At 34.4% G+C, this 21,588-nt stretch overlaps 1 protein-coding gene across 1 annotated transcript; it reads right to left on the reverse strand.

Annotated features, from left to right (window-relative positions):
- Positions 1 to 17,396: 17,396 nt before the first annotated feature.
- Positions 17,397 to 21,283, reverse strand: LOC149252737 (protein VASCULATURE COMPLEXITY AND CONNECTIVITY-like). The gene is made up of 3 exons (XM_089456711.1): positions 21,086 to 21,283; positions 17,932 to 18,134; positions 17,397 to 17,782 (listed from the first exon to the last, which is right to left on the reverse strand). Exons 1-3 carry the CDS (start codon positions 21,179 to 21,181, stop codon positions 17,542 to 17,544), a joined length of 540 nt encoding a protein of 179 aa, XP_089312837.1. The 5' UTR covers positions 21,182 to 21,283; the 3' UTR covers positions 17,397 to 17,541.
- Between the last annotated feature and the right edge of the window lie 305 nt (positions 21,284 to 21,588).

Here is a 21,588-nt window from a genome sequence, read left to right on the forward strand (position 1 = left end):
AAATTGACATCTCTAGAGGTAAAGCTTGACATTTTGGTAAGTGTAGTAGAAGAGATGATTCAGAGGATCACCACAAGGAATGATTATGATGTTCAAGCTCATGGCTCGCTAATTGAAAAGGAACAAGTTGCTGATCCAAAACATCTTCTTTCTTATCCCAGTTGTCATAGATCTAATAATGATTGTCTTATAGATCATCTTGGAGAAGAGAGATTCGTTGATATGACATGTATGCTTGATGATATGTTTTATACCAATGGTTTGCCTCAGTTTGATCAGTATGATGATGATTATGTTCTCCAAACAGAATCTAATCTTACAGACAAATCAGTAGCTAGTTTATGGGAGGAGGAAGTTCACTTACAGTAGCTTGAGTACAATGATCAAATGATGCATATCAGCTATGACATTGACGAGGAAAGTGCAGCAAAGTTTGAAGTAAGTGAAGGATCTTTGCCTTTTTGCTTTGATTCATGTTAGTTCATCAGAGACAACTTCCATGCAATTAGAAATTAGCTATCGACTAGTCTTGATTTGGATCCTCTTGAGCGCAATGAAAACTTTGTTCCAGAATTTTCATATTCAGATTTCCAACCCCCAAATGCCATTGATTGTCAAGTTTCACATGAAGATATGGAAGCTAACACACATGATCAAATGATACAAGAAGATTCCCGACCTTTCTGTTTTGAATCATGTCAGTTTTTGAAGGGTAAATTGTATAGTAAATCTTCAAATGAGCAACCTGTAGGAAATCAACAATCACTCGATTTTAACATTGAGGATGAAGGTCAGATTACAGATGAAGGTGTGGCAGCCGAAATACATGATTTAATGATGCAAGAGGATTCTGTACCCTTTTGTTTCGAAGCATTTCAGTTTATAAGGCAGAATTTTCGTACTATCTCTAAAGAAAAAGATGAGTAGCCAGTAGGATGTCATACAGTTTCAATAGACATGTTGCAGTAGTATTTTCAAGTTTTTAATGATCCAATAGCTGATGTTTTGGATGAGGTTTGCAGCCAAAGTCCTTCTCCATTGACTATATGTGAGCCTGAAATGTGTACTGATATAAACTTGACCCAACAGCTGGTTTCTTTGTCATTTTCAGCAGGAGTTTCGTCATAAAGCTCAGATCAAAGTTTGCATTCATGGTATGAAGAGAAGAGAAGTAATCCATTGGATGAGCTAAGTCCCAGTGTCCATGAATTTCAAGATCCTTATGCTTTGTTTTTGGAGGCAGATAGAGAATCCATAACATTCAACAAATCTGTTTCCAAGTTGTCATGGGAGTTGCCTTTCAGTAGTTCTCTCTTGTTGTTCATAAGCGAGCACTTGTGGAGAATTCAACCAGCAGATGGAATACTTACTTGGTTGCATTGGTTGTTTCATTTCACTTGATCAAGTGATGAATGAAACTGTTAGAGTAGGTTTTGATGAATAAGCTCCACTTTGAGCATCATTTCCAGTTTGTCAGTTGTGTTTAAGTATTGAGTCAGTTTTTAGTTGAGTGAGAGTCAATTTGTGTCGTCGAGTCATCAGTTTTCAGTCACACATTTTAGTTTGAGTTTTTGACTCCATTGCCCAATGGACGAAGGCAATGTCTGCTCTCCCAAAGATCTGCCGTTCTTGGCACCTCCAAGGAGCTACCATCCCCACTGGAGCCAATGTTAGTGTCAGTCTTTATAGCCTTCCTCTAGTGATCAAACATGCTCTTACAAAGTGATTTTAAGGTGTCAAGGTCAAATTTTGTCATTTCAGTGAGTCTTTAAGAAAAATTTGGTCACTAGGCATTAGGTCTAGGGTTTGCTTTCACTCCTTTCAAAGTTGTCCAAATGTCGGTCTATGTCACTATTCAGCTGAGTTTACCATCATTCAGAGGGTTGTCATCATCATGTTAGGTTCCAATGGGTCATTTTACACCTTGTTCATGCTTCAGTTGCGCCTAGGCAAGGTTCATTTCCCTCTCCTATGGTTTTGAAGCTAATTTCTCTTGGATGGTCAAATCATTAGTAAAACTTGTATTTGGATGTTCATACACCTTCCCCTATCCTTAAATTACCTTATCAAACACTTCCAATCATTGAGATCCCCCAAATTCCTCATTTTCGCACAAACCCTAGTTTCTTGCTACAACTTGGCAATTTTCTAGGTTGGGCCTGTGTTTTGCCCTTTTGGACCCCTTCCCCTCACTCAATCTTTGAGATTCCACTTTCCCCTACTTCCTAACATCCCTCCCTACTTCCCAAAATTTCCTCAAGAATTTAGAAGCTCCCTATCCCCTTCATTTCGCTTCATTTCGACAAATCTCTTGTTTCGCACATCGGGGTAGGTTTTACTCAAATGATGTTTCTGAGCAATCAAAGATGAATTTGGGAAAACTGAGAGAGGTTTTTGTCCAAAAAAGACAATGAAGAGAAAACTCCTTTACTTTTTACACAGGTGTCATGGTTTTAGAGAAATGTCAAAAATACCGTTGCCTCAGGAGAATTGAATGCACCTCTGAAGTGACCTTGGGAAAATCAATTTTTCTCCTAGCTTGGTTGGCCAAATGACTTTCTAGATGAGTCAAATTATAACTAGACACAAATATCTTTCCAATGAGCTATCATGAGCTAAATTTTGAGTTGAGGAAGGCATTCAAAAGTTGACTGTAATATCACTCTTCCTTTGGGCAGCCTCATTTGGCACATTTTGACCAGTCTTGGGAGATTTGATTGTTTGCAAGGAAAATGAACTCCAAATTAACAAATTCCAATTGGGTTGGAAATTAGACTCAATTACCTTTCCAACGAGCTATCCTGCACCCGATTTAGACACCGGGAAGGCCTCCGAAAGTCTCCTGTAAAAAGTCACTACGCACAGGGCTATATGCACTGCGCCTTCCCTTTACACCGGTCCAGTGTAGTTTTGCACTGAGAAATGAGGCCATATGTGCTGTGCCTTCCATGTGCGCTGTGTCAGTGGCCCAATGCGTCGAGCCATCAAAAACTTCACAAACTTGCTCCAAATCACCCGAAACCTGTGGATCATCACTTGTTCAAGTAGGTTAACCCTCTGTTATTGCTTTTCATCCAAATTTGATTGTGATTTGAGGGTGTTTGTGTATGGTGAGTGTTCAAAAGAAACCAAACCCTACCTTTGAAATTTCTCAAAGCAAATTGTTGCTTAGGGTTTCAAACTGTTGTTTTGTTACCAAGTCCATCCTTTATTCCCTCACCACTCCCTTATTCCATTTTTCTGTTGATTTCCCTATCCCTAAAGTCATTGCATTCCCTATCATTCATTTCAGTTGTAAAATTCCCAAAACCTCTTCTAAATAGCCAAGTAATTATCCATTGTTCCTACATTTGTCAAAATTCCAAAGGGCAAACATCACTTGACAAGACCCCACTGTCCACACTGCCCTATTTCCCACAGTCCCTCCCACATTTGGCAATTGTGCCAAACTCTCATTCTTCATCTCATTGAAAGCTAAATAGACTTTGAAACACCATGAAGGCGAACAGACAGTAACTTTACGACTGAAACAGCATGCATCAGGAGGACACTAGAACAGCGTAAAAGGCAAGATCGGCTCCGAATCTTGGCCGAAGCTTCTTTCGCTGAGCATGGCACTTGATGAGGCACCTTCAGCGCAAATTTCAAGAAATTTGGAGAAACTTTTGTCAATTTTGAAATTTTTGGCTCAGAAAACAGGTTTTTTCTCGTGCGCGGCGCTTAGGATTAGGAGCTCCAAATTGCAAATAGCTTGCAGTTTTGGATTTGTCATGAAAAATCATGAATTTTGGTACTTGGACAAGAAATTTGGGCAAGTTTTGGGTCCCCAAAAGGTCAAAAAACACGCAAAAAATGACATCACTGCCCATATTTTTGACACACAGGAAGCAGTCTTGGGAGAATGCACTTTTGGAGGGGAAAATGGACACCAAATTGGAAAATTCCACTTGGGTTGGAACGTAGACAGGAAGGGCTTTCCAACAAGCCAACCTGAGCTCAATTTGGACTTCAGCAAGTCCCTCAAAATCAACAGCAAAGTAGCGCGGCGCATATATATTTTTTGCCCAATTTTTCATCTTTCAGCTCAGAAATTCGGCCAGTTTGACTAATTTGCTTTGTAATGTAATTTTTCACTTCTCTTGATGTAATTGACTGAACATGATGTAATTTTGACACTTAGTTACTTGTTCTAGAAGATTCATTCACCAAAGAGTGAAAATTTAATGAATGAATTAGTTTCCTACCTTATAGAGGCAAGTTGTTTTGACTGCCTAGATTTTAGTGCTTTGTTTAGAATTGGTTGAAACAGCTCCTAGAATGATGAGCTCGACCCCTAGAGGCAAGGGAAGAGGTTGGCTTGCCTATATTATGTAATTTCTAAGTCATTTTCATGGTTGGACTCTTGGGAAAAGCTTGACACTCTATTGTACATTCACTTCTACATTTTTGGCAAAGGAAAGACCAGGGTTTTGCAGCACTGTTTGGGATCCATGTGGCTTTATGTGTTGATGGTGTGCTTCTTTCAGTATTTGTAAGTTGTTATGTGTATCATCTTCCTTCTCTCATCTTCTGCAATTGAACAAATGAAGTGTTAAGGTAGAATCCATAGATTGTTATGCTCTGCCTTTGAATTTGTTTGATTTTTCATGTTTTCATCTGTTTAAGGAGAATCCTTGAAAGCTTCTTGCTCTCCTTAGCTTCTCACCAATCAGATCTAGCCATTCATTCTCTTTAAAAGCATCAAGACAATCGCCTACCTTGCCCCAAGTAGACCTCTGCAAAAACTGTGTCTCATCCCCGCACCCAAAATTGCCTTTCCCTTTGATTCAACAAAAACCTCAAAAATCAACTTCAAACTCCTTGTACTTCATACCTAGCCTAAGATCAATTGCCAATTTAGTCATCTCAAGCCTCATTGATTACCTTTTGCCGAGATTGACCCGGAGAGAGCCCTCTCCTGTCCTCGTAGGGCTAGCTACGAGGCTGAGCGTGGTTTGATGTGGACCTAGAACCTTGTCTTTTCAGCCTGAGACAAATCTAGGCTCTAACACAGTACAAGGCCTTGTAATTTCAAAAATATAATGACTTCCATAATAATAATAACAGAAATAAAATAAAATTAACCTTATAAAATTTGAAAAATAACCCTATATAAGAACAATGTGTTCTCTATAATTTTATAAATTGTTTTATGGAAATTTTATTATTTATACATTCACTATTTACAATTAAAAAAAACATATATATTATATTTAAAAAAAAAAACAAGAAACATGTATTAAAAAGACTCAATTTCATATAGTTATATACAAATTATATAAATAAAAGTTATTTATTCAAAAAGTTATTATTTCCATATTTCATCTTTATCTATTCAAAAAAATATTATTTTCCATATTTCATCTTTTTACATTATAGTCGAATTAATTATAAAAATACTCAAATCATCACTTCAAGTTAGTAGATTGTTTTTTTCCATATTTACATTTGGAGTAATAGTAAGAAATCATCATTAACTTGTACCCATCCTCAATCAATTTATTTAATCAAATATATTTATAAATATTTCAAGAATAATATTTTTCCATATTTGTATCAATATTTCTAGCTCTTCCACTATCCTAAATATCTATATAATTTAGCATACAATCCATGATATCACACATTGATTATTGTCCAATTCTTTTCTCAATTCAAATTAAATATTCAATACTTAGTTTCATAAAATGATCATTTTTTTTCATTTCATAAATTGTTATTTCTTAAAATCATTAAAGCATCATGAAGATACTCTATCTTACCTTATCTTATCTTGATTAAGACAAGATGCGGATCTCATCTATCTTATCTTGATTAAGACAAGATGCAGATCTCATCTAAATCAAGAGAAAAATGATTCAAAAGAATGAGGATTTAACATGTGTTGTATGATAAATATCAAGTTGTTGAAGAAGTTCTAACAATTGATATTTTAAGTGTCATACATTCTTTGATTTAGAGATTTAAAACAATGATAGATAAGCCATTCAGTTGCAAAAATAATTCATACAATTCAATGAAAATTAAATCCATTTAAAATGACAAATTCCTAAGTACATAGTTACTCAAAAATTTGATTAAAGCATAAAATAAAGTTGAAAATAGATAACAGATCTATGTGACCAGTAGATAAGATAGTTGATCTAGTAGACAACCATTCTCATATCTAACAAAAGTGAAAAATATGAAACAATTGACACATATATGCCAATAAAAGGAATATGATTTTAGTAACAAATAGAAGTATATGAAAATACAATCAATAACCCTGATTTCATTTCTCTATTTTACAATGTATCTCTTCAACAATCTTCCCAAGACTATGAGCTCTAGCACTAGAGAAAAGAGCTGTAATACTGCAAGTTCTGCCTCAAATACAAAGATTAAATCTTGAAAAGAAAACCCCCAAGACTCAGATCTGAGTATCCCTCTCTACCTACAGTAAGAATTCCCTTCACAGAAGTGCTAAGAGCCTCTAATTTGTAGAATAAAGGAACAGTCCTCATTCTCAAAACTATTATTTATAATTTAGAAAAAAAATTCCAAAAATGAGAATTGTTGAAAGAATGGCTGAGATCTCTAATTTTAGTTGGGAAAAAAATACCTTTTTCCTTTTGCTCGTGCAATTTCATTGTCCCAAAATCTCTTTTCTTCATCCTCTCCAACAACTCTCTACAAAAATGCTACCAAAAATATAATTAAAAACCAATTAAATTTGCACATGAAATCAAAACACTAAACTGTAAAAAACCAATTCATTCCACTAAAATCAAAGTGAATTAAATAAAAGAAGATCTATGCTCCCATTGCTCCATGTAGAGATTTCTTTTGAGGGATAATAATTTTGAATGAATTTGTTGCAACCATACCTTTTGGGATAATGAAAACTATTCCAAAACAAAATCACAAAATTCATTTTTTGTTGTTGTAAATTCGAAGTTCCAACATTTTGCTAAATTTTAATCACAGTAAATGACCAGTACTTACTCCAAAAATTTTCTCTATAATTTTAGCTTTCAAACGAGCCGTCCTAAACCTCATTTAACTTAGTAAATATTAAATTATGAGTTGTCACAGATTAAATTTCAAAAATTAATTTCTTACTAAAAAAATGTATAGACATTCTATTAAAAAAATATTTTATATAAAATTTAAAAATCATTTTAAAATTATATATATAAAAACAAAATAAATAAAATAATAAAAAGTTAAAATAAAATAAAATGCAAAAAGGTTAATGACATGCTTCATTGCTTAAAGCCACGAGTCTGGATGTTGAGCATGAAGTGCGCCTCTTTTCTATATTATTTTTCAATTATAAAACAAAACTTCCACGCATGTCAATTATTCTAAAGTTTGACTTCCCACAGGAATCTCGGATGAAACTATGGGAATATCTGGCTTGTTTTTTACGGGGAGATTCCGGATCCAAAGAGTTGGAATAAATATATATATATATATATATATATATATATAATTGTGTTATATAGTTTATATAGCTAATAAATATATAAAGAATATGGTTGTGGTGGTTTTGTAGAATATTTAAAAATAATTAAATAATTAATTAAATTATAATTAACTTAGTATAAATTTTTTTAATTAATATTTATTAATAAATTTAAAAAAAATTATTTAAAAAAATTATAGTAAAATACAAATTTACATGTTTTAAATTTAGATAATTAAATTTAACCAAATTTTGAATAAGCATCATTTTCAAGTCGTTAGTTTAAATTTAGCAAAATTTGAGTCGTTAGGAAGTTGGCGAGAAACCACACACAATGGAACAATTAAAACAAAAAAATGAGAAAAGTGGAAAACACACAAATAAAGCATCAAAGAAGTGATTTGACCAAAATTTACATGGAGGGTCCCCACAATGATTTTCCAAAAATTATGGGGGTGTTGTGGCCACAACATGGGCATAACTGTGACATATTATGAATACCATAGTTCAGGGTGGATTATTGAAAACCAGAGTCATCTCTATTTCCCCTTTTCTCTTGCATAACTTTCAAAGGTTCTTGCAAACCCATCAATATACCTCTGGTTGGGCCCCACATGCTCACAAGCTCTGAAAATGTTAGTGTTTGGGGGGGTTTTGTTGGCTTAACTCTAAACCCTGGGTCACCCTTGTGCACCAACATAAAATATAGAGAATTATTTCTAGGGATGTAATATTAGAATCCCGAAGAGCCATTCCTGGGGAAGAAAGATTAATTCTAGTGTTTGATATGAGTTTTTATTAACTTTTTGTAGTAAAAAATTTATGCATGCACTCTTGTGATATTTTACTTTCATTATAGTTGACTTTTCTCATATTAGTTAGCATAATATCTCATTATGTTATATTTTCCTTTATACTTTCTCTTGAATAATGAATTAATGGTGCTAACTAATTTATTATATAGATTATTGTGTTTATCGAATAAGTTTAGATTTTACTAATTCTTATTCATATAAAAAATAACTAACTATATTTTGTCTATGAACATTTTTTTGGTCATTTATTGTTCATTTATTCACTATTAATTACCCTTATCTAGGACTTGTACACATGAATCTTTCATTGTCTACATTTAGAATAGAAAGCATTTCATTCTTCATTTTCAATATAATCAATAGAAAATCAAGAACCATAAAATGGTAGTTAAGCTAGAATCCAAATGCATCTCTCATATCAAATAGTGTAAGCTCTAGTTGGGACTTGATACTGGAGGGCATCCCTATCTATTGCATGCAATTCCACCCCTGTTAACAAGTTCGAAGAGATGGGTGCAAGGGGCTAGTTGGGAAATCAGGATACAAGGGAAGAGCGGGATATAGAAAGGGTAACCAAATCTACATAGATGAGGCAAAATGGATTTGGGATCCTTCAGTAAAAGAAATAAGGTTAGGAGGATAAGGTCTAGGGAATTGGGGGCCAAGCATTCTAATTCAAGCTAGGCTTATAGATGAGGGGTTAGGGGATAAGGTTATGCCTCAAGGGAATGTGGGGCATATGGTGAGGGGAGCCAAACACAGGGTTAAATGGTGAAAAGGCGTTTAGGGGTAGGAATAGGGCCATACAAATAACTAAGGAATAAGTCTCCAAGGAAGAGGGTCTAATGATAGAGTTGATGAAGTACCAAGGGAGGGGCTATGGTCATAGTGTGAAGGTGGTTAGGGTAGAGGGAAGGGTCTAATGGAAGAGGGCCTTGTTGGGTCAGGGGAAGATTGGGATGTATGTCGAGGTAGGGTCTTAAGGGTGGATGTTATGAAACCAGCTCAAGAAAAGATAGAAAAGATAGATCAACACCTTAGAATTCAGCCTCTTCAAGGGGGAAACCTCCTTTACATTACATAAATGAACAATTCTTGGATGATTCAAATGGCAAAAACTCCTTTCTATATATAGGAGTCTAAGGAATCACAATATAATCCATCCGACCTAACAATAATAATATAAAGCCACAAAAATAACAATAGAGGGATTCTATGGGGCACAGAAATAACAATATGGGGGTAATAGGGGCACAACAATATAAATAAGGGGTATAACTACAATAGTAATGGGGTAATCACTAGTATTATAGGGACCCAACATGCCCCTCTCCTTCAAAAAAGTGTTGTCCTCAACGCTTGAGTAGTTTTGGATACTTCTGCATAAAATTCTCATCCTCCCATGTGGAATCTTCAGCGGATAAGTTCTTCCACTTGATAAGATACTCTGAAATTGATCGATTTCGTAGCTGTCGAGTTCTTGTTTCTGTGACTGCTTCCGGTTCCAATATAATTTTTCCTTCCTCGTCAAGTTCTGGCAATATTGTTTGAATTGGGAGCTTGTCGCCTATAACCTTCTTTAAACATGAAACATGGAAAACTGGGTGCAATCGAGAAGCTGCAGGAAGCTCCAATTTGTATGCCATAGTACCAATCTTTTGCAACACCTTGTACGGACCATAATACTTTGGTGATAATTTATTATCCTTCTTAGCTTGCTTTAGGGACATTTGCTTATATGGTTGTAGCCGTAGGAATACCCAATCACCTACATCAAAACTTCTTTCACTGCGATGTTGATCTGCCTGTTGTTTCATTCTATTTTGTGCCAACACGAGGTTATCCTTTAAGAGTTGGAGGACTTGTTGTTGATGTTCGATGTGATGTTCCACTGCCTGAACCTTAGAATTTTCTCTTAAATATGATGTGATGGATGGTGGTTGATACCCATAAAGTGCCATAAATGGGGTCATTTTTGTTGCTGTATGGAAGGAAGTGTTATACCACCATTCAGCCAGAGGCAACCATTTGACCCATTGTGTCTGTTTATCAGATACAAAGCAACGAAGATATCCTTCCAAACATTTGTTTACTATCTCAGTTTGCCCATCAGATTGAGGATGATAAGATGAGCTATGAGCTAACTGAGTACCAAGACAAGAAAATAATTCTGTCCAAAAATTTCCAGTGAAAATGGGATCTCTGTCACTTACAATAATCTTTGGGTTTCCATGTAGCTTTTGAACTGTTTCCATAAATGCAGTAGAAACTGTACTGGCTTTAAATGGATGTGATAATGCACAAAAGTGTGCATACTTGGTAAGTCTGTCAACTACCACCATGATGACACTCTTTCCCTCAGACTTGGGTAAACCTGTGATAAAATCCATTGAAACCTCCTCCCAACGTTGGCTTGGAATGGATAAAGGTTGTAATAGACCCGGTGTCTTAATTGTTTCAACTTTATTTTGTTGGCAAACCAAACATTCCGCCACAAACTTTTGAATATCTGATTTAAGGCCATCCCAAAAAAATTCCTTCTTAACCCTGTGGTAAGTTTTTAAAAATCCTGAGTGCCCTCCTAAGGGAGAAGTGTGCAATTCCATAAGAATCTTTTGTTTTAGCTGGGAATTCTTACAGAGGTATAAGCGATCTTTGTACCATAACGAATCATTTTGCCAGCTAAATGTATCAGAAGTACTGGAATCTTGTTGTAGCTTTCGAATAAGTGCCCACACTTCTTCGTCATTCTTCCATTCCTCCCTTGCTTCGTTTATCCAATCTGGTTGGATAATAGAAATGGCACACAACAATGCTTCCACATCCTCATCCTTTCTTGAGAGTGCATCTGCCACCACATTTTGCTTCCCTTTTTTGTAGATGATTTCAAAGTCATAACCCAACATCTTTGTGACCCACTTTTGTTGCTCTTCAGAGGATAATCTTTGTTCTAAAAAGTATTTAAGGCTATCATGATCCGTTTTTACCTTGAAGTGTCTTCCCATTAGGTAGGGTCGCCATTTCTTAAGTGCATGGAGTATTGCCAACATTTCCTTCTCATAAATAGCTTTGCTTAAAAACTTTCCCTTGATTGGACGACTTTCAAAAGCAATGGGTCTTTCATCTTGCATTAGAACAGCACCAATTCCATTTCCTGAAGCATCACATTCCACAATAAAGGTTTTTGTGAAGTCCGGTGTAGCTAAGACCGGTGCTTGGCACATTGCCTCTTTAAGATGTTCAAAGGCCTTTGTTGCTTCCGGAGTCCATGAAAATGAATCTTTCTTCAATAATGTTGTTAGAGGTGCTGCTATTCTCCCATAATTCTTAACAAACTTGCGATAATACCCTGTCAACCCAAGAAATCCTCGCAGATGCTTTATGGATGTGGGGATTTTCCATTCCTTAATGGCTTTAATTTTGCTAGGGTCTACCTTAACTCCTTCATGAGATACAATATGACCCAAATATTCCACCTCCTGGACTCCAAAGAAACATTTGGATCTTTTTGCATATAATTGTTTCTCCTCCAATAGTTGTAGCACCCTGTCAACATGTTCAACATGATCCTTCCAAGACTTGCTGTAGATTAGTATATCATCAAAAAATACTAACACAAATTTTCTAAGGAATGGTTTGAAAATTGAATTCATCAAACCTTGAAATGTTGAAGGTGCATTGGTAAGGCCAAAAGGCATGACCAAAAATTCATAATGACCCTCATGAGTTCTAAATGCCGTTTTCGGAATGTCTTCAATCTTCATTCTGATTTGATGATATCCCGAACGAAGATCCAACTTGGTGAAGTAAATTGATCCATGCAATTCATCCAGTAATTCATCAATGACAGGAATGGGGAACTTATCTTTAATAGTGAGCTTGTTGAGCTCCCTATAATCCGGACACATGCGCCATGATCCATCCTTCTTGTGCACCAATACTACTGGAGCTGAGAAAGAACTTTGACTCGGTTGAATTATACCAGCCTCTAGCATTTCTGCAACCATACGTTCAATTTCACTTTTTTGGACATAGGGATATCTGTACGGCCTGATGTTTGGAGGAACACTTCCTGGAATCAGATGAATAGCATGATCATGATCACGCATAGGTGGGAGACCTTTGGGAGTCTCAAATACCTTGGAATGATTGTCCAGGACTTTTTGGAGATCTGGAGAAATAGATGATTCCAATGTGGAAACATCTAGCGAACATAATTGTGCAATTACACCTCTTTGCTCCTTTTTTAGAAGCTTTGTCATGCCATTAGAGCTGATTATCTTTCCTGGTTTCCCTGCAATACCCCTTAATTCAACTTCCTTTCCTTCCGTAGAAAATTTGATGAAAAGTTCTTGAAAATTAAAAGCTATTGTACCCAAGGATTGTAGCCATTGGACTCCTAGTACAACATCAGCACCTCCCATTGGAATGGAAAGCATTGGGCTAGTCAATACATATTCTCCCATGGATAGCTTGATATTATGGCACTTTCCAGAGCAATTTATTGTTCCTCCATTTGCAATCATCACTTGACACTCTGGTGCTGGATATAGGAAGCAATTCAATTCTTTTGCTACCCTACAATGAATAAAATTGTGGGTGCTTCCTGAATCAATCAACACTATTACCTTTTTCTTCTTGATTTGTCCTTCTATCTTGATGGTTTGAGGAGTGGTAATTCCCGCCAATGCATTACAAGATATGGTCGGATTTATTTGTTCTTCATCTAGGCTTTGTTCCTGGAGTATATCCTCTTCTTTTGACCTTTCTTGCTCCTTTTCTTCTTCCTCTTCACAATCTATGTAGAATAATTTCTTCTCAGCACACTTATGACCTTTTGTGTATTTGCTATCACAACTGTAACAAAGCCCTTTTGCTCTTTTTTCTTCCAATTTTGTGGTGTCAACCTTATAGGTTGTGGAAGACTAGGGGCAACAACACTTCCGTCTTTATAGTTGTGAGTGGTATGCTTCCTAGTTGCCATAATTTTGCTTTCCATTTTTCTTGCTAACCTGAATGCCTTCTCTAATGAATCAGGTTCCCAAAGGCGAACATCATGTTGGATATTATCCTTTAAAGACCCTATGAACACATCAATCCTATGCTCCTCTGGAATATCTTTTACCCTTATGTTCAATTTTTGGAACTCCTCAATGTGCTCCATTATTGAACCCTTTTGTTTGAGACTTATCAATTGGCTAAAAAAAGTGTTGCTTTTTGTATCCTCATAATGTGCTATCAATTCTTCCGTAAAAATTGCCCAAGTGATAAATTGTTTACGAGAACAAAGCCATTGATACCATACAAACTGATTTGGTTCCAAATATACAGTTGCCATACGTACCTTTTGTGTGTTTTGCACATTATTGAGATCGAAGAATTGCTCCATCTGTAATATCCATGTGGCGGGATCCTTGCCATCAAACTTCCTCATATCGATTTTTGGAACATGGTGAGTCTTTGATCCAACATTAGAGTCTATGGAATCATGATTAACATTTCTTTTGTTCTCATCATGAGTTTCCTTTAGTACCCTTTCACCCTTAGTGACCATTTCTTGTAGCAACTTATTCATATTTATCTTCAATTCTTCCATCTTATCATCCATGCCATCAATTTTACCATCCATGCCATTCACCTTAGCTTCCATTCCATCCATCTTAGCTTCTACACCTTTTTTTAAACCATCCATCTTAGCTTCTACATCTTTCCTTAAACCATCCATTTTAGATTCTGTTGCTTTTTGTGCAAGTGACATTTGTTGCACTTGTTCTTGTAATTTTGATATATCATATAGCATTTCTTCTTCTTCTTCATGAGTCATGCTAGAGCTTTCAGGTTCCTTACTAGGTGTTTGCATTTTCTTTCCTCGGGGCATCAGTTACCGATAATAATGCTCTACTATGCCTTTGAATTCCTTCAAAATAAATTTTCAAACCAAGCTTAAGCAAAAATTTAAGAAAATCTACACACCTTTTTTCACTTTGTAGGAGCTCGATATTGCCTCTGATGTATCTCTGTACTTTTCTATCATCTAGTTCTGAATTTGTGACTTGTAGTAGCCCTCTGTGTCCTCTTTCCAATGCCACAAGTCTGACCCAAATTGGATTCTCCAAGGAAGAGTTATGCGAAATCTCCCACAGTGACTTCATTATAGACTAGTTCAGTAGAGCGAACTTGTATGACATGCCACGAGTCACTGTTTCGATCTTTGGATTTGAAAAATGCATACAAGAAACTACAACCTGTCCTCTTTCTGTACCTTCTTACGAAATTTCAATCCGATCCCTAGAGAGAAAGTTATGACGATTTTCCCCAGGTCACCTGTTTTGAATGTAATTCAGGAGTCTGCAAAAAGACCAACTTCCTCAGATCATATCTCCGCAAATATTGCGCAAAAATCTCTAAAATTCGGACCCAAGGTTCAACACGATTTCTTCTCAAATGGGTTTTTTTTGCGACTTCTGAAACGTCACAGAAAAAAGTTATAGTGAAAATGCCACGATGACCTGTTTGGAGCAGCGAAACCCTAGAATCCAAAGCTCTGATACCAAATGTTATGAAACCAGCTCAAGAAAAGATAGAAAAGATAGATCAACGCCTTAGAATTCAGCCTCTTCGAGGGGGCAACCTCCTTTACATTACATAAATGAACAATTCTTGGATGATTCAAATGACAAAACCTCCTTTCTATATATAGGAGTCTAAGGAGTCACAATATAATCCAGCCGACCTAACAATAATAATATAAAGCCACAAAAATAACAATAGAGGGATTCTATGGGGCACAGAAATAACAATATGGGGGTAATAGGGGCACAACAATATAAATAAGGGGTATAACTACAATAGTAATGGGGTAATCACTAGTATTATAGGGACCCAACAGTGGATGGGGTTCAAGATAGAGCGTTACTTCAAAAAAATATTAAGTTTCTTCACTCAACCAAATGAATTCCTTAAAAATCGATACCCGATGATCAAAAAATTGTGAGGGATCACTAACATATTTCTTATATGCCAAGGATACCATCCAAAGGTTATGTGTCACGTTTTGAGGTGTTTTTCAGGGCTCTAGAAGCCTTAAAATTTTCTTAAGGACCTAAGGCATATCTTTCTTCCCTATATCGTTTCTAGGGCCCTACGACACCTATCTTCTACTCAAAACCTCTTGATGACACTAACATCCATAATAAAAGGTCAATGATACCCTCAAGAAGTCATGAATAATTATTTTTGGTATTCTTTATAGTCCTAAATTGGTATAAGCTTATTAGGGTGTAAAGATCATGTTTTGTCTCCTACCCATGTCGAGGGCCCCAAAATGCATACCGAGTGCTCAAAATTATTATTGGTATATATATACCCAGTTAGAGGAAGAGGATACCCTCAACAGGTAATTTGTGGTCATTCAAACTATCATTTCTTGGGCCTAGAAGCCTATAAGCGTCCTTTAGGGCCTAATTATTAGGTTTGTTCTCGTGACCATATCCAAGTTGTGGAGACTCATTTTCAATGTTCACAATCTTATATGTTGACTATCCCCATTAAGAGAGCAAGGATGCCCTTGAAAGGTCCTTTGCGGTAGGTCAAAATGCTGCTCATGGCCCTAGATGCATACGAAATTCCTTTGTCACATTCTTATTAATCCTACATTGTGAATGCTTGTCTAAAAAGTGTTGGCATTCTAAGAACATGCATGCACTTTAGAACATGCACATGCTCCCAAATGTGCATGTGATCTAGAACATCCATGCACTTTAGAATATTCACGCACTCTAGAATGGGAACAAACTCTACAATGTTCATTTCCTTATTTATGTATTTATTTATTTTGCAAGCAAGGTGAATATGGCAGCTATATGATATGTTTTCACTGATTTGGTTATCTTGGAGTTAGGTTCGAAATGAAAAACCTAGTGGTTTTGATTGCAAATACATCAAATATTAAATTATCTTACTGACTTTCCATATATGTAGTCTTCACATTATTTTATATACGCTACACAAACCCATCCATAATAATGTTGTATAACCAAATATATAACTTTTTAAGAGAAATTAATATGGTTTACTATTTTGACATGAAAGATATCAAAATCTAAAAAAATATACATCTTATATTTCTGTTACAACTTTTTTATCACCTATATCATTTTTAAAATAATTTATACACTTCACTAGTACAAATTCAGATCTTGACCTTAAAAAAATTAAAAATGTTTTATAATGTTAAGATCCTTGAAATTTGCATTAACGCAAGGCCTTGTAATTTCAAAGATATAATGATTTCCATAATAATAATAATAATAAAATAAAATTTACCTTATAAAATTTGAAAAATAACCCTATATAAGAACAATGTGTTCTCTACAGTTTTATAAATTGTTTTATGGAGATTTTATTATTTATATATTCACTATTTACCAAAAAAAAAAAACATGTATATTATATTTTCCATAAAAGATAACAAGCATGTATTAAAAAGACTCAATTTCATATAGTTATATACAAATTATACAAATAAAAGTTATTTATTCAAAAAGTTATTATTTCCATATTTCATCTTTATCTACTCAAAAAAATATTATTTCCATATTTCATCTTTTTACATCATAGTCCAATTAATTATAAAAATACTCAAATCATCACTTCAAGTTAGTAGATAGTTTTTTTTCCATATTTACATTCAAATCATCACTTCGAGTTAGTAGATAGTTTTTTTTTTCCATATTTACATTCAGAATAATAGTAAGAAAAATCATCATTAACATGTACCATCCTCAATCTATTTATTTAATTAAATATATTTACAAATATTTCAAAAATAATATTTTTCCATATTTGTATCAATATTTCCAGCTCTTCTATTATTCTAAGTATCTATATAATTTAGCATAAAATCCATGATATCACACATTGATTATTATCTAATTCTTTTCTCAATTCAAATTAAATATTCAATATACAACCAATCAAAATATATATATATATATATAATTTTGCTTTATAAATTGATATTTCTTAAAATCATTAAAACATCACAAAGATAATCATAAAATTTAACAAGTTTAAAGACTAATCCAATATTCACTGACCATTTTAATACTTGACCATAACACAACCACCAAATGTAACTGCCACAAGGACAGCCACAACATAGAGATAATACAATTTCCCAAAATATGCTTATGCCATGGCGATAATTTGCTTCCGAACTGGTTGTCCCAAATATGGTTATGTCATTGCAATATTCTGATTTTGAGTTTGTATTTCCAGTTTCTTTAGTCGAGATGTCAAAATATAGTAGAATATGCCAAAAGTGATCGAAGCTAACGCCAAGAATGCTCCTCCAAGAAAAACTTTTGCCGGCCTTTCAAATCCACATAAATTACCGTTAATGATGGTGCCTGTTTTACGTTCGGAACTCCAAATAATTCCATTGAGAAGGAATCCAATGGCGAATAAAAAAGCAATCCTGTAAAATGACACAATCAGGAATGATATATCTATATATATATATATATAAAGCCTACAATGATTAAGAACATGGTGATATGAATGTGAAGCATATAATTATTTCAGAACATGAATATATTAGAATAGTGAGAAGAAATTGTTAAATACCAGGAAAAAAGAAAGCAAATGATGACAAGAGCCTTCTTCCAGTTTGATCGATATTGAGTACCACGACAAATACAACAAGCTGCGACATTTATGATGACTTGAGCCACTAAAAGAGCTAATAATGAACCTGTTCCATAAAACTTTGCAGCAGTTTTTTGAAGTAAGCAGTGACCATCCCCTATGGGTTGAGCCTTAGCATGAGCCTGTTGAATGAAATGATTATTATATTGGCACATAAAAATTGTTTCATGAAATTATTAAATACTAAGTAAATTAAAAATATTTTTTTAAATAGTTTATTAATAATTATTATTATCTAATTTTAATGTTATAGTTAAGCTAGACACTAAATTGGTGTATGAGATTTTTTTTATGTGTGTAACAATTTGTGACTGTTACTCTTTCTGGTTTTGAACCAATAACTTTTTATGAAGAAACACATGCTCTTAACCATTAAGCTCACTCAAACTTTATCTAACATTATCTACTAATTTAACATTATCTTATTTAATTTTTCAATTTGATTATTAATAATCTTAATCTACCATTATATTTTTTTGTTATTATATATTAGATTTTTTTTTTACCAAACTCATACTATACAACATAGTAATATTTAAATTCTAATATTATTAAAAATATTTAAATTTTAACAATACTAAAAATAATAAAATATAATTTTTGAAATAATGTTTAATAAAGACAGCTAAAATTAAAATTAAATAGTGCAAATTCATTAATGGTATTTCATAATTCTATTAAATATAAATAAAACAACAAAAATAAGTGACAAAAATTAATATAAGGAAATGTAGATATTGATAGAGAGATAACAAGTCTTTACAAAAATGCATACCATACTGAAAACTCTATAAAATTAGTTCAAAACTTCACTACTTTTTTAGCATTTTTTTTGGATGAGATTAATAGTCAAACTCTGTAAAGATATATTAAGTTATATTCATAGATAGTTATATTAGATCTTTTTATATATGTTTAGTTATGCGTTGAAATTAAGTTTAATAAACTTTTTTCAAATAAGATAGTATTTAAAAAAAAAAAATTGTTAAAATTAATTATTAGATGATGATGATGATGATGATGGTTAACGTCCGCTGAGACCAAATAATGATCTATCGGACCTAAAAAGACAAATTATTTATTTTGATTTAAGATTTTATTCCTATGCTCAAAAAGTTTGGAGAGAAGCCTCCCGAGTTCACTATAATTTTGGCATTGTAAAAGGCTAGGAAGGTCAGTATTGTAACAAAGGTTGTGAAATTGAGATCTAATGTGGTTGTATGCAGGGCACTCTAAGAGGAAGTGGTTTTCATCCTCGATGTTCCCATTCTCACAAATATGGCAGATCCTTTCCATCCATGGCGTTTTAGGAACTAACCAGCGGCCAGTTTCGCTATGGAGCTCATGAGAATTCGTTCTAATCTTTGCTATATTAATTTTCTTTTTTGAGCTAGTTAGAATAGAGAGATACTTTTGATCTTCAAGGGTGGGGTTGATGACCTTCTTATAATAACTTAATTTTCTTTTAGACGCTAAATCTTTCTCACACCACAATTTTTCTTTGAACTTAGAAGTAACAATATCTTTAATGTTATTTATGTTTTGCAAAGCATCATTCTCATTGATCTCCCAATAGTTTAACCAGGCCCTTGTGTCCTTATGCCATCCTCGGTTAAGCCTTACGTGATTTTTGCTGGAATTTAAAGCTAGCTTAGGAAGTCTATGATTGTCTATGTTATTGAGCTTGTGCTTGTACATCAGAAACCTGAGCATAGCTAGGCTCTCAATAGAAGAAAGACCTGCTTCTATAAGGAGAATAGGATAGGGTGTATTACTTTTAATTTTCAGGTTATAAGTTATAAAACGCTTCTGGATTTGCTCAATCTTCCTCCATGATTCTCTGGAGATGCTGCAGCCCCAAACTTCACAGCCATATAAGATAACAGGAGTGACTAAAGTTTTAAAGAGGAACTTCTTTTTATCCCACATTACGAGGTTTGCTGTTTTACAATTGTTTTCAAGACCAAAATAAGCTTTCCATCCCCCATTGATCCTTTTCTCAATGCTATGGTTCCAGTTGAGCTTGTGATGGATATCAATTCCTAGGTACTTGTAAGAATACACTTCCTCCAAGTTATTATTGTCATACGTAAAATTAGCGCAAGTGTCCTTCTTAGATTTGATAATCATAACTTTAGTTTTGTCTGTATTAACAGTCATACCCATGGTAGAGCAGAAATCCTTAAGAAGCTTGAGCTGCTTATCAAGATCAGAAGGGCACCTTGCCAGAAGAACAATATCGTCAGCATAGAGAAGAAGGATAATGACTATCCCAGCTAATATTGTGCCACCACATCCTGCTTCTTCTAAATAACCTTCGAGCTTATCGATGTAAATGCCAAATAGGGTAGGGGAGAGGGGGCAACCTTGTTTAACTCCGATGTTACACTTGATATCTTTTGACCACCCCTCCTTGTTCTTTAGCTTGGCAATTACATTCTCGTATAGCCTTATAGCAGCAACTCTTAACTCAAGAGGAACCTTTAGCTCTTCTAACCTATTCCAAAGGTTGTATCTAAGAAACGTATCGAAACCCTGCTCACAACGAAAGAAGTCTTCTCTTTAGAAGACATTAAGTTTGGGGTAGGTTACCAGGCAGAAATCTTAAAAATTGGAGGCCCTGTCCTCATCCCCCACATCCACAAGCTTTTCAAACAAGCTGTTAAGCAAGGGTTCCCTAAACCTTGGACTCAGAGCCTCATTATCCCTATTTTTAAAAGTGGAGATACAAATAACCCCTCTAATTATCGAACAATTATGATCAGCCCTCATGTCTTCTAAAGAGAAGACTTCTTACTGTCAAATTTACTATCAAATAGGACAAACTAAGGGTTCTTATTTTTAAGTAACATCTCATCCAAAAAGGAAAAAAAAGACCCCAAACCAAAGATATGGAAAAAAGATTATAATGTAAAAATGTAACACACAGATTACATATAATTGAAAATGAAAAAATATAACACACGTTACATATTTACACTCTCCCTTGAAGACCAGTAAGGAGCAAAGAAGGTGGAAATTACTCTTTGAAAATCCTGAGACGCAATGAAAATAGGAGTGAAGGGTCACTCACCGGGAAGCGCACAGCCTCTGCAACGAAACCCAACACAGCCGCCGCAAGGCCAAAGAATGCCACCACTGAACAAATGAAGAAATCCAACCTCTCCATTGTTTACTCAGTGATTGAATAACAATGATGCGCAACACAAGAAAAACTTCAGAAAAACCTGATGGTCTTACCCTTTCAAAAGGGAAATCCAGAACATTGAAGTCAAATTCCCGGAGGGTTCAATGTCATTGAAATAGTTCTAATGGTGACTGTATTAATTGTTTTCGATTCAATTTTAATTTATGTATTCTGCTACTTTCGATTGTATTAATTATAATGTTACAACTAGTTTAGATCTAATGCTTTCCGCGTGTTGTATTATTATTAATTTTTAGTAGTTGACCATGATTAGTTTAAATTTAATTTTTAACTTATAATGTCTGTCTTTTATTATCCATCATAATTAATTAAAAAATATTATTCAGAATATTATTCAGAATAGGTTTATGCTATCGTTATCCTTAATA

This window comes from Pinus tabuliformis, chromosome 7, assembly GCF_031772625.1.
Source record: "Pinus tabuliformis cultivar Carrire ecotype Pingquan chromosome 7, CPIR1, whole genome shotgun sequence".
NCBI classification, from domain to species: domain Eukaryota; kingdom Viridiplantae; phylum Streptophyta; class Pinopsida; order Pinales; family Pinaceae; genus Pinus; species Pinus tabuliformis.